General features: G+C 41.9%; 1 protein-coding gene across 1 annotated transcript in view; it reads left to right on the top strand.

Moving 5' to 3' along the window:
• The window catches only part of LOC136628740 (zinc finger protein 585A-like), a 406,543-nt gene that overhangs the window by 352,846 nt on the left and 32,607 nt on the right, over nt 1–21,090 (top strand). Inside the window, exon 12 of the mRNA XM_066604842.1 lies at nt 11,634–12,971. Coding sequence (XP_066460939.1) covers nt 11,634–12,971 — 1,338 coding nt within the window. The remainder of the gene's footprint in view (nt 1–11,633; nt 12,972–21,090) is intronic.

The following is a 21,090-nucleotide window of genomic DNA, read 5'->3' as shown; positions in this document are numbered from 1 at the left end:
AGAAGTGTAGTGAGTGAGGGATCTGTAGTGTAGTGTAGTGAGTGAGTGTAGTGAGTATGTGATCAGAAGTGTAGTGTAGTGTAGTGTAGTGAGTGACCTGTAGTGTGTGATCAGAAGTGTAGTGAGTGAGGGATCTGTAGTGTAGTGAGTGACCTGTAGGGTGCGATCAGCAGTGTAGTGTAGCGCAGCGAGTAGTGTCAGTGTATTCGTCTGTGTAAATAAATTAAAAATACAAAAAAAGTTCCTGTTGTTCCCCTTTCATTACCTACCTCGTCATTAGTCAGTGTAGTGTGTATTTGTCCATGTAAAAAATTTAAAAAAAAGTTCCTGTTGTTCCCATTCCCGTCAGCCGTCATTAGTCAGTGTAGCGTGTAGTTAGTCCGTCTAGTGTGTAGCATGTAGTTAGTCCGTCTAGTGTGTAGCGTGTAGTTAGTCCGTCTAGTGTGTTGCGTGTAGTTAGTCCGTCTAGTGTGTAGCGTGTAGTTAGTCCGTCCAGTGTGTTGCGTGTAGTTAGTCAGTGTAGCGTTTAATCTGTCAGTGTAAAAAAAAACAAAACAGTGTGTGCTCAGTGCCATATAGTTCAGTGTGAATACACCACATAAGTTTCCACTGTCATTCTGACCCTGTCCCGTGGTCACCCCATCCCGCAGTGTCCTATCCAATAAAACGTTTTCCCCGTGTGCCCAATTCTACATTACTATGGCCTGCAGGAGGTTCACTGCAGAGGAAGCGTATGCAATCATTGCATCAGAATCAGACTCAGATAGTGGTGATGACCCCACTTTTATGGCATTTTCCTCCTCCTCCTCCTCCTCCTCCTCCTCCTCCTCCTCCTCCTCATCATCATCCTCATGCGAGTCTGAGCTCCCTGCACCCCGAGAAGGCGTCCAAGCACTGCCACTGACCCCAATAAATCTGATGCTCACTGGAGTACCCCTGAAGATTTCAGACCCCAGATCCCTGACTTTATTGGGAACCCAGGGATTCAATTTAATACGGAAGGGCTCAGAGGGAAGGACTTCTTCAAGTTTTTTTTTCAGAAGACTTTATTGCTCACATTGTCACCCAGACTAATTTGTATGCCCAGAATTTTAGAGAAGAAAATCCCAATTCCAGCTATGCCAGACCCGATAGATGGACTCCAGTGGATGCACTAGAGATAAAAAAGTTTTGGGGGCTTATACAAACTATGGGGCTAGTAAAGAAGCCAACGATCAGGGCATACAGGACTACCGATATTTTGTATCCTACCCCAATGTTCCGCATGGCGATGTCAAGGACGCACTTTGAAAGTATTTTAAAATTCCTGCACTATAATGACAACTAGCAGTGCCCCCCCCCCCCCCCCCCCCCAGCGATCACCCCAATTACGATCAGTTGTATAAAATCAGGCCCGTAATAGACCATTTTAACTCCAAGTTTGCCCAGTCGTATACCCCAGAGATAAATATAGCTGTAGATGAGTCCCTGGTACACTTCAAAGGGAGGTTAAAATTCCGCCAGTACCTGCCCAGTAAGCGGGCACGGTATGGCGTGAAATTGTACAAGCTGTGCGAAAGTACATCAGGGTACACCCACAAGTTCCGCATTTATGAGGGGAGGGACACTAAAATTAAGCCTCCAGAATGCCCCCCCACGTGCTGGGAGTAACAGGAAAAATAGTGTGGGAACTGGTGCACCCACTATTAGACCAGGGTTACCATCTATACCTGGATAACTTTTATACCAGTGTCCCCCTGTTTCAGTGCCTCGCTTCCAGAGGAACAGTGGCATGTGGCACTGTTCGGAAAAATCAAAAAAGCCTCCCTAAGACGCTGCTTGGGCAACTGCACAGAAGGGGTGAGAGCCGAGCCCAATGCAGCGACAATGTATTGTGCATCAAATATAAGGACAAGAGGGATGTCCTTATGTTGACAACAATACACGGCCACAGCAGTACCCCCTGCCCAGTACGAGGTACCAGTGCAGAGACCCCCAAACCAGACTGCGTCCTCGACTATAATAAGTACATGGGAGGGGTCGATCTATCAGACCAGGTACTGGAGCCCTATAGAGCCATGCGGAAAACACGGGTGTGGTACAAAAAACTGGCCGTGCACCTCGTACAGATGGCACTGTATAATGCCTACGTGCTGTTCCGAGGTGCAGGCCACAGGGGGACATTCCTTGAATTTCAGGAAGAAGTAATCAAGGACCTAATATTTGGGGACCAGGAGGTGGGGGAGAGGCCCAGTACTTCTGGAAGCGAGGCCACGAGGATTGTACCAGGGCAGCATTTTCCCAGTGAAATTCCCTCCACTACGACGAAGTGAAGGACCCAAAAGAGGTGCAGAGTCTGCTATAAACAGGGGATAATAAAATACACTGTATACCAGTGTGAAACGTGCCCCACACAACCCGGCCTCTGTATAAATAATTGTTTTAAGATCTACCACACATCCCTGAAATTTTAATTTTATTATTGCCCTGACGTTTTACCCTGATGTACTTCGCACAGCTTGTACATAAACCACATGCCAAGTCCTTCCCTTCTGAGCCCTGCGCCCTAACAACAGTTTACACCCATATATGGGGCATTTCCCTGTTGGGTAATACATCATGGGGTACTTTATCTCCTTCTGCCCCTGGTAAAAAATAAAAATCTGGGCCTAAAGCTAAACATTATGTGAAAAATTTGATTTTTTTTTTTGTATTGAACTCAAACTGTTAAAAAAATCCTCAAACACTTGTGGATTTAAATCGCTCACTACACCCCTTAATAAATTCCGTAAGAGGTCTAGTTTCCAAAATGGGGACAGTTGTTGGGGTTTTCAAATGCACTGGTACCTCAGGGGCACTGCAAACACTACATGGGGTCTGAAAATTATTCCAGCAAAATCTGCATTCAAAAATCGCTCCTTTCCTTCTGAGCCCTGCCATGTGCCCAAACAACAGTTTACATCCACATATGGGGTATTTCCGTGCTCGAGAGCAATTGGGTAACGCATTATGGACTACGTTTTCTCTTTCTGCCCCTGGTAAAAAAATTAAAATCTGGGCCTAAAGCTAAACATTATGTGAAAAATTTGATTTTTTTGTATTGAACTCAAACTGTTAAAAAAGTTCCTCAAATACCTGTGGCTTCAAACCGCTCAGTACACCCCTTAAGAAATTCCCTGAGGGGTGTAGTTTCCAAAATGGGGTCAGTTGTTGGGGGCTTCAAATGTACTGGTACCTCAGGGGCACTGCAAACACTACATGGGGGCTGAAAATTATTCCAGCAAAATTTGCATTCAAAAAGCCAAGAAGTGCTCCTTTCCTTCTGAGTCCTGCCATGTGCTCATACAACAGTTTACGTCCATATATGGGGACATTTCTAAAAACTGCGGAATCTGGGTAAGACATTCCAAGTTTTGTTTCTTTGCTAACTCGTGCTGTTTTATAGAAAAAAAAGGGTTTTATATTGAAAATCTGTAGAAAAATGGAACTGTTTTAATTTTTGATGCACTTTCCTTTAATTCCTGTAAAACATCTAAAGGGTTAATAAACTTTCTAAATGCCATTTTAAATACTTTGAAGGGTGCAAATTTTAAAATGGGGCAATTCATGGGGGATTCTGATATACAGGCTCTTAAAATCCATGTCAGATCTGTATTAGTCCTTAGAAAATTCAGATTTTGAAATTTGCTAGTAAATGTGAAAAATGACTGCTAAATTTATATACTTTGTGGAGTCTGCAAAAAACAAAATAACACTTAAAAAATGATTGCTGTGTAAAGTAGGCCTATGGGAAATGCTAATTATTAACTATGTTGTGGTGTTTGACTTTCTATCTTACAAAGAGAAAAATTAATAGTTTGAAAAGTGTGAATTTTTCCAAATTTTCAGTAAATTTGGAATTTTTTTCCTAATAAGGGCAAAATTTATTGATGCAAATTTTACACTAACATAAAATACAATATGTCACGAAAAAACAATCTCAGAATCACATCGATAAGTAAAAGGATTCAAAAGTTATTACCACATAAAGTGACAGATATCAGATTTGAAAAATAAGGCTTGGTCCTTAAGCCTAAAATAGGCCATATCCTTAAGGGGTTAAGCGCCATCTCTTCGGATGACTAATTCTAAACTGATCAAGGAAGTGGGCATAAAGCATGTCATGGTCAGACCACGTGCATGGGATATGCCTCACCTGTGCAAGTGGCGTCAGCATGGTTGTGGAGGATGAAATCAAATCTATTTGGGAGTATGACTTATGGGGGTTAGAGAAGAAGGTATATCCCCACTTTGTTCTGTGGACTTCCCTCCATATATCTGCTAGTGCCAACTTCCTCAGAGTTGAGGTTGGTGTTTGTCTTTGTGCTGCACTTATCTTATCTAGGCCCGTGGAAGATCTGTCTAGGGAGTGGAGTAGCACCATAATAAAGTCTCCCATCCAGATGACACCCGCTTCCTGAATTTTGGTCTTATAATATACCATGAAGAAGTACGAATCTACCCGAGGGTCAATTTCAGATTTATTTATAGAGATTGGGAATGAATTGTGTAGTAGCATCGAAACCCCTTGCTGTTTCTTGAGTGCAACTGAGGAGTATACTCTAGAGCAGGGGTCCCCAACTCCAGTCCTCAGGGATCACCAACAGGTCATGTTTTCAGGATATCCTATAGTAAGAACACCTGTGGCAATGTCTGAGGCATTCATAATAATTACATCACCTGTGCAATACTGGGGAAATCCAGAAAACATGACCTGTTGGCGGTCCCTGAGGACTGGAGTTGGGGAACCCTGCTCTAGAGTACTGGGAATGAGGAAATTTAGGCATGGAGGACGAAGAGAAGTGTGTCTCTTGCAAACAAATTATCTCCGGTTTAGATTTAAGGTATTGTGTAAACGCTTTTTGTTTCTTAAGAGGGGAGTTATATCCCTTAAAATTATGCAATATAATAACTACCATGGAGGGAGGTGAAGTTGGGCTGAAAGACCAATGGTGTCTAAAGGGACTCGTTGGGAATACCTACATTTCTATAGTCCATTTTGTTCCTTGTGGATGTGCAAACATCCAAAACCATCAAAATTAACAAAATAATAAACTTAAGCAAAAGTGAAGTTTGGGTTGGGATGGTAAGCCCAGCAAAAATTCCAGGTAGAGTGCCCACATTAGGAAATCAAAGAGGATTGGAGAGACTGGAGAGAGGTGAGCAACAAATGTCTGAACCTTGTCCCGACACTATGAACCCAATTTGGGATATGAAAAGAAACCCAAATTATTCTATATAACCTAACTTCTTGTGAAAACTAAACAGCATAATGAATCATGTAAACATTTTTTTTTTTTGGAGGGGGTGGGGGGTGGCTGTCCAACCTACCCACCACAAACCACCTGTCTTTAGGTTCCTCACTTGTATCGATTCATCATTCGTTATGGGGGTATTAAAATTGCAATGAATGGAAACAGACGGACCCCCCGACCAGGAGAGTCCTTAGATTAACTACAACTGACATCCTAACTCTGTAAAGATCATTTAAGTCTCATCCATGCTAAACATTGCTCGTCATAAACATTCAGAACACTTAAGTTCAGTGAGCTGACAGTTCTAAGTGAGTTGATGTCATTGAATGGCTGTGATCAGTTAATCGAGCGCCTGCTCTCGATTAACCAATCAGAGCATTAGCTTGCTGGAAGCGAGGTATTCAAGCCCCACTACCAGGAAGAACTGCTCTGTCTGTGTGCAGGAAGACACCGCAGCCTGCAGCAGCGCCGAAGACGAGCATAAGGGACCCGAACGCCAGTTGCTATGTAAGTATTATGAAATACCCCCGAAAATAAGACACTGTGCCTCTTTTGAGGCAAAAATTAATATAAGACAGTGTCTTATTTTCAGGGAAACACAGTATATATCCTAACATTACAACTTTGAGCAAGATGCTGTGAGGGTCGGGACAGAGGGTCTGCACTGCCTTCACAACTGGTAAGCAGTCTCTCTTTTGTTTTTGTTTTTTCTGTGCTTTTCAGTAGGAGGAAGGGAAAGGGCGACCCTCAGCTTTTTATTGTTTGTGGTTGGAGGGGGAAATCTGTTATGTGGGGTGTGGGCTGTGATGCTGTTCCATACGCCATCCATTCATGTTCTCCTCCTAGTGGACAAGACACATGCTCTTCAGTCCAGAGTTCATTCCTTGAGGCAGGATCGTTGTCATTTGCTCTGCTTTTGTATGAGGATACTGGGTAATATAGTGGCAGCAATGAAAGGGGTTTCCTTTGCCCAATTCCATGCCAGGCCCTAGCAGAGGGTCATTCAATACAGTTTGGACTGGTCTTTCCTGTCTTTTGACTTCCACATTCAGCTCCCTGTTCAGATGCGATGATCTCTGCTGTGGTGGCTCTACTTCTCCCTGGATTCTTCAGGGATGCCCCTTCCTCCCAGTCTGCTGACTGGTCCTAACAACAGATGCTAATCTCCTAGGTAGTGTTTCTTCACCTTATGACTACGGGCCACTGGACACCTCAAAAGTCAAGTTTGTCCATCAACATTCTTGAGCTCAGGGTAATCTTTTTCTCCCTCTGCCATTAGTAAGTAGCCATTGTGTGGCATCCAATTCAGATCCAAACAGAAGATGGCATGGCTGCGATACACATAAATCACCAGTGAGATCATAAAAGAGGCAGCTTGGGTCCTGCCCTATGTGGAACACCACATCCCAGCAATTTTGTCAGTCCACATTTCCGGGTTAAATAACGGGGTCACAGACTACTTCAGTTGGCAACAAATCAATTCTGTAGAGTGGTCTCTTCACCTTAATGTTTTATCCCTGATTTTCCAGCATTAGGGCATGCTGGACATAGACCTCACAGCCTCTTGCCTGAATCACATAATTTTACAGTTCTTGTCCAGAGCTCATGACCCACTGTTCACAATAAATGCTGTGTTAATTCCATGGACTCATTTCTCCCACCGTTATCTCTTTTTTTCCTGCTCTTGTGAGCTATACTCAAGAAGAACAAAGGGTTTCAATCATTCTCATAGTCCCAGATTCGCTCAGACATTTTTAGTATGCAGGGATGGTCAACCTCTTCGCAGAGGCCTCATGGCTCCGGCTACAGTCATATCTTCTGTCACAAGGCCCTCTTATCCACCCAAATTTACTTCTGCTGATTTTAACAGCATGGATGGTGAAGCCTCTGTTCTGAGAGCCAGCGGTCTCTCCAACCACGATGTGCCACAGTCTCTGCTCAGCTGCTGATACTGCGGTTGATCGTGGTCCTTATTCTCATGGTGCACACCATATTCCCCTTGCTTGGTTACTTTTTTCTGCCTTTAGAAGAGAAGGACTGCTAAACCATCCCTGGACCAAACATTTATCAGCCCCAGCTACATTATGCATCCCCCTAAAAAGGATGCCAAAGCAATTTGGTTCCTCCATATGTGGAAGCCTGTTGCAAATTATTAGTTTGATTTTATGGTTTCCTGACTGTGGTTTCTGAAAATCCTGACTTCTCTAATCCTGACGCTAGATACGTGCATTGGACCATGCTAACAGTTGCCTGACCTAATCAAGACTGTTAATCATATTGAACCTTTTCTGCCAGCCCTGACTTCTTGTCTTCTCTATAGTGAAGCTCAGTAAATGCTGCCTGCCCTGATTCCATCTGGTCTACTGGTTATATCTGTATTCACATCGTCAGACCTCGTGTAGTATCAGCTTCCAGACAACTAAGACCACTTCTGCAAGTTAGGGCATGGGGACCCCACAGCGAAGGCTGAATCCCAATTGGAAGGGTAAAGTGTGAAAACTGGGGTTCTCCAGGTGTAGCCTTCCAATCTGGCTCAAAACCAAATTAGTGTTTGGCAAAACAGTTCCACATTTGCTTCCTGACAAGGTTATTCAGACAAGGTTTTCTAAAGGCAGGGAAACAGTCTTAATCCTTGATTTTCTACCCTACTTGGAAAGTATTTTGGGGGGTATAAGGAGAGACAGATCTTCCTCATAGGGGTTTCTCTCCTTCTGATCTTGTTTTTTCCTCCAGTCCTATGTCAAAACTTTCAAGACAATGCACAGACGGTTCCTCTGTACGTTCCTTTGAGTCCTCAATTTGGTATTGGATGTACTCCAGTCTTCCGCCTTTAAGGCTTTGAGGAATATCTCCCTGTAACTCATTTATTGGAAAGTGGCCTTCTAGGTTATGATAACTTTAATCAAGAGTTTCTCTAAAGGCCCCTTTACACGGAACGAGTGTCGAGCAAACTATGCCCGACACTCGTCCCTCTGTATACTCACTCCCATGCTGTTACACAGGAGTGAGTATTGCTGGATCGCTCACAGTATGGCCAGCAGGGTGGCTGGAGGAGAGCTCTCCCCTTGTCCCTTTTCATTCATTGTAAGTAGCGGTCGGTCAGTACTGAACGGCTGTTATTTACACTGAACGATGGCTTTTTCGGTTTTTAATCATGCTTAAAACTGAACGCTTGAATCACTCTTGTCGAGTTGTACAATCCCTGCATGTGCATATATGGGACAACTATTGTTCAAAACCCAGCAGGAGCGCAGGGTTTTGAACTACCACCATTGATAATTGTCCCGTGTAATAGCGCCTTAAGTTGGTGGCTCTCTCTTGCCTTCCTGCCTTCCCGATTCTTCATCAGGACAAGATGATTCCACATCCAGTGCTTTCATATTTTATAAGATAGTTTGTGGCTTCTACCTTAATAACCTTAACGACACAGGACGTAAGGTTAAGTTCTGCATATTCGGTGCTGTGTACGGAGGAAGATCGCAGGGTGATCTCCTTCCATACAACACGGGCACTTGCTGTTTCCTCCAGCTGTCACCCGCCAGCAACACCATCAATAAGCCGCAAGGCTCATCGGCACTATTAACCCTGACAGCGGCATTTAAATCCCCCGACCGATGTTCTAAGGTCCCATGCGGGTGTCATGGCAGCCGGGGGCCTTCCTAAAGACCCCAGGGCTGCCTTAGCAGAATGCCTATCAAGCCATGCCTGTCATTCTGGATGGTTGATGTAGAGGGTTTCCAGATTCAAAGGCGACCATATACTGGAGCTTACCAACTGAAGGATTAAGATCCCCCTTCTGGTTTTAGCATGATTTATCCATTCATTGGGTAACTTATGAGCAGTGCAGCACCGGACCTCGAACGCTCAGCTTTGCAGAGCTGCCACCTGTTCCTCTATCCACACCTTTGCATCCCCAGATGTGGGTCTTAGTCTTAAGGTTTTGCAAGCAGCGGTGGCTCAGCATTCACCCTGAAAAATTATCTTTCTGTTTCCCATTCCAAGGACTGCTTTAGGACATTTCATAGTTTGTTTCTCCCAATTAAACAGCTGAGGATTTTTGTCTTGCTGTAAAATGCTTTCTTGTAGTCTTTATTGAGGGACACTGCATACACCCTTTTTTTCTCATGTTACTATGCCCTTTTCAGCATTCCTGATTTGAAGGAATGCTACCATCCAATTTGTGTTGCTGCAGAGGTATTTCATCTTCTCTAGGCCTTGTTTATGTGTTGCTACAATGCTACAAATCGCAGTTATGAGAAGCTCATGCTTTCCTGTGGGTTTCTTCACACATGCAATGTTTTGTAGCATGCTACAAAACTACACAAAAACCTCACAGGTCCCGCTATATGCACACGACTCGTGAGGTTTTGTAGTCCATGTTTCTCTATGGAGCCTTCCTCCCTGTTGCATCACACGAAAAAAATCCTACTGTCAAAGCTAAAATTTAAGCCCTGGCTGCAGGAAGAAAAAAAAAAGCACACACACATCACCTCTCCCGCGCGGTCAGCCCGGCCGCATCTTCTCCCCGTGTCCCCGGCAGTGATCTTCTCCTCTTCTGGCCGGGGATTCAAAAATCCCCGCCTTCTGGAAGCGATGACTGTAATTGGCTTAAGCATCAGCATCAGTGATTGAACCAATCACAGCCATTCATCGAGTGCTGGCTATGATTGGCTGACACTTAGCCAATCACAGCCAGCACTCGATGAATGGTTGAGATTGGTTCAATCACTGCCATTGATCGAGCACTGGCTGTGATTGGCTAAGCATCAGCCAATCACAGCCAGCGCTTCCAGGAGACGGGGATTTTTCAATCCCCGGGCCAGAAGAGAAGATGATCTGTGTCAGAGACCCAGGGAGAAGATGCGGCTGGGCTGACAGCGTGGGACAGGTGATGTACGTGTGTTTTTTTCTTTTCTTTTTTCTTCAGCTACAGCGTATTTTCGCGGAAGGACTTATATTTCAAGTCTTCCCCAAAAATCCTTGCATGTGGTGCTACAAAGTTGCGTGACTTTGTAGCGCTACAAAGTTGCGGTATCACCGCGAGAAATAGCAGCGGCATCGCACGGATCAGCGATACGATATTGCTGCGATTTTCTCACAGCGATGCCGTGTCGCCTGTGTGAAAGAGGCCTTATGTGCAGTTCTGAAGGAGAGATAACACACAGGCCTGTCACATCCTAGCACATGCAAGATCATAAAACTGTCACATTCCTTAGCAGTGGACTGATAAAATATTTACCTCTCCGCTCATCTCGTCTGGTATTGTTTTAAGTACAAATCAGTCTCAGATTTCTGTATCTTTTTCATGTGTGTACATTTGTAATTATGTATTCCCCATCCAAACCAATTTCATTATGCCTGAGGAAGAGTCCTGAGAGGATATGAAAGCTTGCAATAAGATCATGTATTTTTGTTAGCCCTTAAAAGGTATCATATCTACAGGATTACTTGGTTTCTCTTAAGGAGAACAATCACTTTTTTCTTCCCAGTTGTAGCATGTTCTTGGGTTTGTTCTATTCTTTTGTCTTCTGACATTGGTTTCTTCGAAGCATGTGCTTCTACTGCTTTCCTACAAAAGATTTAGCCAATAGCCTGTAGTCTGGGTATGACCTGTGTAGGGGGAGCCAACTTTTTTTTTTCTTCCTAGTGTCATGCCTATACCCATTGTCCTTTGTCCCCAATGAGTGCTATAGAGAAAGGGACTTTCACTTTAAGGCAAAAATCCTCCTTTTACATACCTTGAGCTTGGTGATTTTCCATTAACCATAACCAGAGGCTTGTGGAGGGCGGTGCTGTAAAATCTTTTAAATGCCCCTTTTTTCAGATCCCCAAGAGGCTGCATATGATTGATGACAGTCACAACTAGTGATTTATAAAGCCAGATTATCACATACGTTTTTAGGTCTGTTGCTTATGCAAATATTTTTGCCCAACTCCAGAAACACAGATTGTAGTAAGTTGTTTAAACTTTTTCCTTCTATCATCCTATTTGTATTAACTTCAGATTAATACAATTACTGCTCACTGCTACCCTGAATGAAAACTTGCATGCAACTATCAGGGAGTGTGTGAGATGGACACCAGCTATTAGCACTAAACCTTTAGGATTCTCCATTGAGCAATTAATAGAATAGTGGTGAAAGGATCACTAATGCATGGATCTATGAAGATGGAGGCTTCACCTCAGTAAGGGGAAACTGCAAAAGAACAACTTGTGTCTAAACATCATGATTTACTAGTCCTCACTGTCAGAACTACTGATAGATTTTAATCTCCCCCCCTCCCCCCCCCCCCCACTGTCTTAAATAATGTTAAGGTTATTTCAGGAAAGAATAGTAAAATCAGCTTTATTCTTGGCAGATGACGATATCGGGAGCTCAGAGGGACATCTGATATCTGCAGGTTGTAAAGCAGAGGATTGTGGTATCACACAAGATACATATGAAGAACCTGCCAATATCCTAGATATCCTCCCAGCCCTTCACAGTAAAGATCTATCTTCTGATCATCTTACACAGCTCCCATCTTCTGATTCATCACAGGCTGATAAGGAAAATCACAGCAGGGGAAAAGCTCAAAGAGCTCACACAGGGAAGAATAAACATTCATGTCCAGAATGTGGGAAATATTTTACAAGGAAATCAAGTCTTGTTTCACATAAGAAAATTCACACAGGGGAGAAGCCATTTTCATGTTCAGAATGTGGCAAGTGTTTTGGAGAGAAATCCACACTTGTCAAACATCAGAGAACACACACAGGGGTAAAGCCGTTTTCATGTTCAGAATGTGGGAAATGTTTTACAGAGAAAGCCTCACTTGTCAATCATCAGAGAACTCACACAAGGAAGAAGCCTTTTTCATGTTCAGAATGTGGAAAATGTTTTGGACAGAAATCCTCACTTGCCAGACATCAGAGGATTCACACAGGAGAGAAGCCATTTTCATGTTCCGAATGTGGAAAATGTTTTATACTGAAATCAAAACTTGCCCAACATCAGAGAAGTCACACAGGAGAGAAGACATTTTCATGCTCACAATGTGGGAAATATTTTGGAGAAAAACAAGAACTTATCAATCATTGGAGAACTCACACAGGAGAGAAGCCATATTCATGTTCAGAATGTGGTAAATGTTTTAGACTCAAAACAAGACTTGTCGTACATCAGAGAACTCATACAGGAGAGAAGCCATTTTCATGTTCAGAATGTGGGAAGTTTTTTGGAGAGAAATCCACACTTGTCAGACATCAGAGAACACACACAGGAGTAAAGCCATATTCATGTTCAGAATGTGGGAAATGTTTTATGGAGAGAGCCTCACTTGTCAGACATCAGAGAAGTCACGCAAGGAAGAAGCCTTTCTCATGTTTAAAATGTGGAATATGTTTTGTACAGAAATCCTCACTTGTCAGACATCAGAGTACTCACACAGGAGTGAAGCCATATTCATGTTCAGAATGTGGGAAATGTTTCATAGAGAAATCAAAACTTGTCAGACATCAGAGAAGTCACACAGGAGTGAAGCCGTTTTCATGTTCAGAATGTGGGAGATGTTTCATAGAGAAATCAAAACTTGTCATACATCAGAGAAGTCACACAGGAGAGAAGCCATTTTCATGTTCAGAATGTGAGAAATCTTTTACCCGCAAAACAAAGTTTCTTAAACATCAAAGAACTCACACAGGGAAGCAGCCATTTTGTTTTTAACTCATTTTAATGTAAAAGACAAAAAAACCTGTTGCAGTCAAAGTAATGTTAGATTTGATACAAGTGAAAGTACTAAAGAGCCTTGGGGTGAAATTTATTTAGGTTCTTGAGTCAGTTTTTTTTTTAAATAAAAAGTCAAAAATTTTGTCACACGTTAATGAGCAAAAAAAATGACTTTTTTTGCAAGTTGCACAGTGCTTTCCAGTTTTCTAAAAATTGCGCGGACTTAACGAGATGGGACATGTTTCCTGTGACCCGACAGATTTATTATCATTTACACCAAAACTTGCATACAGTAAAACATAAATGTACACCATTAGGTGCAAATTTGATTTTCCTCAAGCATGGATTGCCAAAAGCTGTGCCTTTTTTTTTTTACATTTTATTTCTACTTTGAAGCGACCAAATAGGTCTAACCCCCCACAAATACATAGTCCGGAAATTGATGTTTGAGAAGTTGATACTTCGTGAACTTAGGGAACTAAAACCAAAGAGATATAAATCGGGGAATATGACTCGATCGGAGTTGCAAGCTTTGAAAGCTTTGGAAAATAATAAGAATATCATAATTAAAATGTCTGATAAGGGCGGCGATAAAGAAAAATATGAAAACGTGCTTAGCGATACTACAGGAGAGACACCTATGCAACTCTAAAAATTGCTCCCACAATAGTCTACCAAGAAGCACTGAAAAAACTTCTAAAAGCAAAGGAAATGAAGTGCATAAATGATAACGAATTTAAGTTTATAACATCCGTTTGCCCGAGTATAGCAACATTCTATGCACTACTCAAAGTGCACAAAGGGCTGTATCCCTTAAAAGGATGCCCGATTGTTTCGGGGATAAACAATTTGACACAGAATGCAAGATATTATGTTGATGAAATCTTGAGACCCTTCGTGACGGCATTACCCTCTCACGTGAGAGATACAATGGACCTTCTAAGGCAGCTAGAGGGGATTTCTGTCAACACTGGCACACTCCTTGCCACCCTGGATGTGGAAGCCCTATATAGTTCTAATCCACACCAGGGTGGTATAGCTGCTATTCGTCATTGTTTATCCCAAAGAGCCTCTCAGTATCACCATCACAACCAATTTGTGATTGATCTCCTTGAATTTGTGTTAGCTCACAATTTTTTTCATTTCTAACTCTGAGTACTTCCACCAGCTCAGCGATACGGCGATGGGGACGGCATGTGCCCCATCATACGCAAATTTGTACCTGGGCTGGTGGGAGGAAAGAGTTATTTTTGCTGAAGAAAAAAGTGGTCACAATATATTTTAAATTGGATGCGCTTTATTGACGATATCCTGATTCTCTGGACTGGCCCGCCTGACGAATTAATGAATTTTGTGTCCGCCATTAATCAAAACAACTTGAATCTCAAATTCATGTCAGAAATCCGTTCTACATTGATTATATTTTTTGACGTTAGAATTAAGTTACAAGGAGACGGATGCATCTCCTCAGAATTGATTCGTAAGCCTACTGCAACAAACAATTTGCTTTTATGGGACAGTTCCCATCCTTATGCGCTCCGAAAAGGAATACCGAAAGGTCATTTCCTAAGAACACGGAGAAATTGCTCTGAAGAAACATCCTTTCAAAGCGAAAGTTTTAAATAACGAAAAAGATTCATGGACAGAAAATACCCAGTAGAAATCCTGGATGAAGCCCTGAACCATGCCAGGGAACAAAAACGGACAGAGCTATTAATCCCAAAAGAAAGAACAAACGGCAAGGAACTGAGGATCATAGGCACCTATGACACCAGCCATTCAGACATCAGGCGAATTGTGAACAAATACTGGGACATCCTAAGGGATGATAGAGATCTAGTACAGGTCATTCCAAAATCTCCCAGTATAACGTAGAGGAGAGGGCGAAACATTCATGACCACTTGGTAAAAAGTCACTACAAACCAGAATTGACACAAAAAAACTTGCTGGGAAGTGCAAAACCAAAAGGCACATATATTTGAGTCAAATGCGCCGCATGCCCCTACATTCATCGCGGCAACAAATGAGAAACAATACTCAATCTGCAATTTCATAAACTGTCAAATGATGAATGTCGTATATTTGATAACTTGCCCATGCCCACTGCAATACGTGGACAAAACAACAACTAAGGAGACGCGTATTGGCCCACTTAGGGAATATACGCCGAAAGGAAAATACATCATTGGCCAATCACGTGTGGGAAAAACACAATGGTGATTTGGTGTGCATCGAGTTAGTTATACTAGACAACAGGAAAGGAGACATCGATCCATTGCTGCTTCAAAAAGAAGCATTGTGGATATATAGATTAGACACAGTGCAGACCTTCAGGTATTGTATTTTTGGCTTTTTCTGTGAATAAGTCTTTTTTGTTTCCCTCACCTCTGTGATTTCAGTGCATCCGAAGGGAATCAATGAAAATCTATTATGTAATTGTTTTCTTTGAATATACCCTGCAAAAAAATCACCTCAAGTACTCCCCAATAAAGAAAGCCTTATGAGTGATGCTGACAGTAGGGGGTAATTAAATAAAGTATAAATACACTTACTATTGTTTTCAATGTATTGAACACCCTGAAATTAAGTTAGCTACAGTATACCCTGCATAATACGCCATAATACAGAAAATTATAACCTTAGTATATAAACATGTTCCCAACTTCCTAAAATATGTATAAATATCTCCTGGTAGGAATTATAATGAATAAATGATTTACATACTGGAGTTCATCCTTTTTGCTACTTAGTTAAGCGATAAAGGAAAATAATCTCATGCCATTATTGCCAGTTTCCAAAATGGCACACTGTCCCCAATCTTCAGTCATGTGACCGAGTCACAAGGCCAGGAAGACTCTGATCACGTGACCGCTGTAGAGGAAGGGGTGGAGAAGTTAACCCTGGCCCATGTGCTACCATGGCAACAGTAAACTACAGCAGCATTCACCTGAGATGAATAATGACATGCGGTGGATATAAGGCGACCCAGCTTACATTTATAGCAGTAGTTTATTGCACTTTAACCCATATAACCCAAACTGGGGACATAATAAGTGGCGATTAGTTGGGCAAAAGGATTGTTGTGAAACACATGTAAATTGCAGGACAACCTATGATTGGCCAATGGGTATTAAGCCAACCCATGGGTGGTCTTGAGGTAGCTATATAAAGCCTGAGAATGCATGGGAGCCTCATATATTCTCTAGCCTACCACCAAGGCTATAAACTACTGGCTTTTTCTTTAACCTTCTATCTGTTTGCTTATGGGGGGAACCTTTGCTAGAAAAGGGGACAATATGTTCTATACAGCCAGCAAAATCTAGTAGTATTTAGTAAAGTGTGAATTATGTAGCCTCATATATTTAGCCATCGTTATCTGAGATTGTGCTTTACCTCAATGTAGGGACTTGCATCATAAAGCCAGTCAATGCAAGATATACGCTAAGAATTCACACAGAACATCCTCTTGCAGCTACCTCTGAGGGGAACATTATCCACCATCCTGCCAGGTGGCTTTATCCTCTGGTTACATGAACCACTCTGCTGAGGATTCCCTGATTCCAACATCTTAGGGCAGGCATATTATTTTATTAAAGAACCACTTCTGCAATAGGCATAGTGAAACTTATTGATACCTCCTATTGCATATTATCCCCTCTGAGGAATCCATACAAACAAGGTTACACGACAGCAACAAATTAATACGAAGCTCACACAAAAACCCGAGGAACTGACACCTATTAATGGGGGATATTGGTGAATTGAGTGGTTTAAGCGATAAAATCCACAAATATGTCCTAGGTTTGACCAATTGGAGACTAATTAGTCATACACAAAATTAGTTTATCCATGGTTCACCTTTACACTATATAGACCCCCTCCTCCTGTAAGAAAGAGACGAGCCATATTACCAAATTAGGCATTATAGCGCTCCCAATAACATTTAAGCGACTAAGTGGAATATTGGGCATGATCCATCTCATGGTTGATTGAGCAAAGCGATCCATTTGTGTCGATTAAGAAGATACTATCTATTAGAAATATATTCTGTGTTTATTTTCTAAACCCTTCTCTAAGGGAATAAATATACTTCCTGATAACCTGCGTAATTAGCGGGGAAACGCGTCAAAGGTATATAGAAGGCATATATGAAGTTTGATACGAAATACAGAAGATATATATGAAGTGAGACACGAAGTACAGAAACTGTCATTTCGTGAGACAATAAGCTATATCAGTGCCCCCATGGGAGAATAGTGGTGGTTATCTATGAAGGAGAAAATCTACTTCTTGAAAAAGAAAATCCACTATCCACGTTCATGAAGAATTGGTATAAGTGATGGGAGGTTACCCTATCGCTTAATAACCAGGAACCAGTAGAACTTTCCCAGAAGTGGGATGTTGGAAAATAATGGATCTTGCTCCACTAATATACATCAGAGTGGCCTACTGATTAGAGGTTTTTCTCCTCATGCACAGAATTGGGGAATAACATCACCACATAGTCCTGGAGGGCTGCAAATGATTGTTTATTTGGTGTGCCCTATGGGTTGTATTTTAATGAATTATAATAAAATTTAGTTTTAATTATTTAATCCATACTGTGACGGGGGTTATTTCTATTTTGAGATTTAAAAAACAAACTTTTTTTTCTTTTTTATCGTCGTGTTCCAAGAGCCATAATGTTTTTTTATTCTTTCGCTGATATGCTTTCATAAGGCCTTTTTTATTGCAGGGGCTAGATTTATTTCCATGGCACAACTTGAGGATAAACATAGTGTGTTGTTTCACATGCATTATATTATATAATTTTTTTTAGGGGGCTAAAAATGAAAAAATACAAATTCTGTATTTTTTTTTTTTAGGTCTATGACATTCACTGCAGAGTATAGGTAACACATGAAATTTTATTCTATGGATTATAATGATACAAATGTATACATCTTTTTATGTGTTGCTACCTTTTCAAAACACTTGAAAAACATAAAATAACATTTTATTTGCATTACTGCATTAAGACCAATACATTTTTTTAAATTTTTCCACTAACAGAGCTGTTTGAGGTCTTGGTTTCTTGCGGGATGAGCTGAGGTTTTAATGGTGCCATGTGGTAGATTTGACTTTTAAATCACATTTTATTAGGTTTGAAATGAAAGGCCAAAATACACAGAATACAAAGCAAACAGGAACTCAGGGAACTAACCAGAAGACCGGAGCTAGACAACAGACAGATAAACTGAAAGTGCAGACTAGATCAGCGATACAGAAATAACCAGCACTTTCAGCCAGGAAGAGCTGGATTATATAAGGAAAGGGGAGCAGCTTATTGGCTGATAGAGCTGTCAAACACAACACCGCAGCTGAGACCGTACCAACTGGCTGACCTACAGAGCTGGCAATCACCAGCCACTACCTTAGCTAACAGCAGCAGGGAATTTTAACCCAAACTAGTGAGGACAGAACCAAATGCAGTAGCGGTGTGCTGGCAGTGACGTTCCCCCACTTTCAACAAAAGACAGAGAGTAGGCCTCTGGGAGGGATGAGTTGTATTTTTCAATAGTACTATTTAATGTACCATATAACGTACTGAAAAACCTTTAAAAAATTCAAAGTAGAGAGAAATGCGGAAAAAAATCTACATTCCGCCCTCTTTCAGGGCGTCTTGTTTCTGCAGCGCACAAACTGCAACAAAAAGGACTAGATAACGTTATTCTATGGGTCAGTATGATTACTACGATGCCAAACATATACAGTTTTTTTGCTGTACTACTTTTTTTTTAAAGATCTTTAATTTTTTAATAACTTTTTTATTTTTCCATCGACGTAGTTGTGTGGGGGCTCATTTTGTGCGGTACGTCCTGTAGCTTGTGTTGTTATTATTTTTGAATATATATGACTTTTTATTACATTTTTTCTTGGAAACGGGGTGACCAAAAAAGCGCATTTTTGGAGGTTTTTTTTTTTTTTTCTAGGACATTCGTCGCGTGCGATAAATAATGCATTACTTTGATAGATCGCACTTTCACAGCTGCAGCAATATCAAATATGTATTTTTGCCCTATTATTTAGATTCTCTTATTGCAAATCTGGCAAAAGCATTTTTTTTAACTTCTATTACTTTTTTTAATAATTAGTAGAACTGTATTGTTCCTATTTTCACATTTTCTTTTAGTCCCCTTAGAGGTAGAGGACTACTTGCGATGCTTTGATTGCTCCTGCAGTATGATGTAATGCCATAGCATAACATCACACTGCGATCTGACAGGCAGTCTATCAAGACCCCCCCATGGGGATGGCTTGATATGTATACTGCCAAGACAGCCTCGGTGGCCTTTCAGAAGGCCCCCGGCTGCCATGACACCCACATGGCTCCCTGTGATCTCATCTTAGAATTCTAAGTGATATTTAAAGGGTTAACAGCCCCGATCACCCCGGCTAGTTGGGGCTGTTGCCTGCGGGTGTCAGCTATAAGAAACAGCTGACACCCATGATGTATGGAGGGAGATTGCAGATTAGCTTTTGTGTCTGTGGGGGGATATTTAGGTATAGTGCCTCCGTTTTATCTAAATGCACTATTAGTCCTGATACCGATGCAAAGGTATCTAGTAGTTTCATGATATTTGTGATTGATTTTAGAAGCCTGGTCAAGGTGAAAAGAATATCGTCAGCAAACAAGCTTGCCTTGCGTTCGTCCGCTTCACAATTAATGCCTGCTATATAGGGGTTTGCTCTAATAAGGCTAGCCAATGGTTCTATAGCTAATGCAAACAAGGCCGGAGACAAGGGGCAGCCCTGCCTTATACTCCTCTGAATGGCTATAGATCTTGGAGTGGACGAAGGGATCTTCAACTGGGCCAAGAGGTTAAAATAGAGGGCCCGTAGCACTCTCACAAACTCTCTTCCTATTCCGGCTCTCTCTAGGTCCCCTAAGAGATAGTCCTGGGACAGGCTATCGAAGGCCTTTTGTATAACTAACGCCAAGACCACAAGTGGTGTTTGTGAAATATGTATGAGATCAAGAACTTTTCTCACTTTGTCCGGGCCCTGTCGGGAGGGGATAAATGCTACTTGGTCTTTGTGTAAGTGCAGGTAGGAAGCAATTAATACGGCTAGCTAAAATACTTGTCAAAGTTTAATAGGGATATTGGTCTGTAATGCTTTACAGAAGTGTGGCCTTTGTTGGGCTTAGGGATGAGTGTAATATGAGCGCTTGGGGGCTTTACCTGGCTTTAAATTTTTTATCGTCCCCTCCACTTCCTCCCTCATGATAGGCTGGTTAAGTAGCTCCCTATGGGCGCTATTAATGTTGCAGCCGTTCTGAGGTTCCCACCTTGCTTTCAGGCCAGACCAGGGTTTAGCGGCATTCCTACCTCTCCTGGAGCTGAAGGGTGTGGTAGTGGCAAGAGTGATGTCATTCATCACCTGGTGCTGACTAGCTCAGCTGCTATTTAAACTGTGCTAGCATTGACCCCTGTGCTGGTCAATCACTTCAGTTCTATGTTGGACAGCGACGGTGCTACACAGAGTGGTGGAAGCTCTTCATTTTTAGCTAAGTGCTTTGCTGTTTGGTTTGGTTTTTGTTTCTCTTTTTGTTTTGTGCTAGGGCTCCCAGATAGGAACTGGTCAGTGGCCCAAGCACGAGTGCAGGCTCGCACTTATCAGCGCAGGCGGTCTGCCGAGCAGGCAGGGCCCCCTCCCGGGCTAGGGGAGTATAGGGAGAGAATTCCCCCGTTTTATTTTGTGTTTTCTTTGCACGGTTGTGCCTTTGATTTATGTTATTGAGGTTACCAGTACTTAATTGTTGCATCCTAAGAACGTGCAGAGGAATATTTTTTTTATAAAGTTGTAGGGGTCTAATGGCTTTTCTCGGTGTCTATATTTGTATAATGTGCTATAGAACCCGTTGAATATTTGAACAATTTAATTAGGGCTTGAGGTGCAGCTGCCATTGTTTGATCTGATTGAATGTATTGTAGGAACTCTTTCCACAGATTTCTGTTTTGCTGCCAAAAATGTATCTGGCTTATTAGCCAATTTTAAGTATTGGGATTGTGTCCACTGTAAAGCTTTGTCCGCACTGGCAGAGTATAGGAGATTTAGCTAGATC

This window comes from Eleutherodactylus coqui, chromosome 5, assembly GCF_035609145.1.
Source record: "Eleutherodactylus coqui strain aEleCoq1 chromosome 5, aEleCoq1.hap1, whole genome shotgun sequence".
Taxonomy (NCBI): Eukaryota; Metazoa; Chordata; class Amphibia; order Anura; family Eleutherodactylidae; genus Eleutherodactylus; species Eleutherodactylus coqui.
This window is presented reverse-complemented; position numbering and strand designations above follow the sequence as displayed.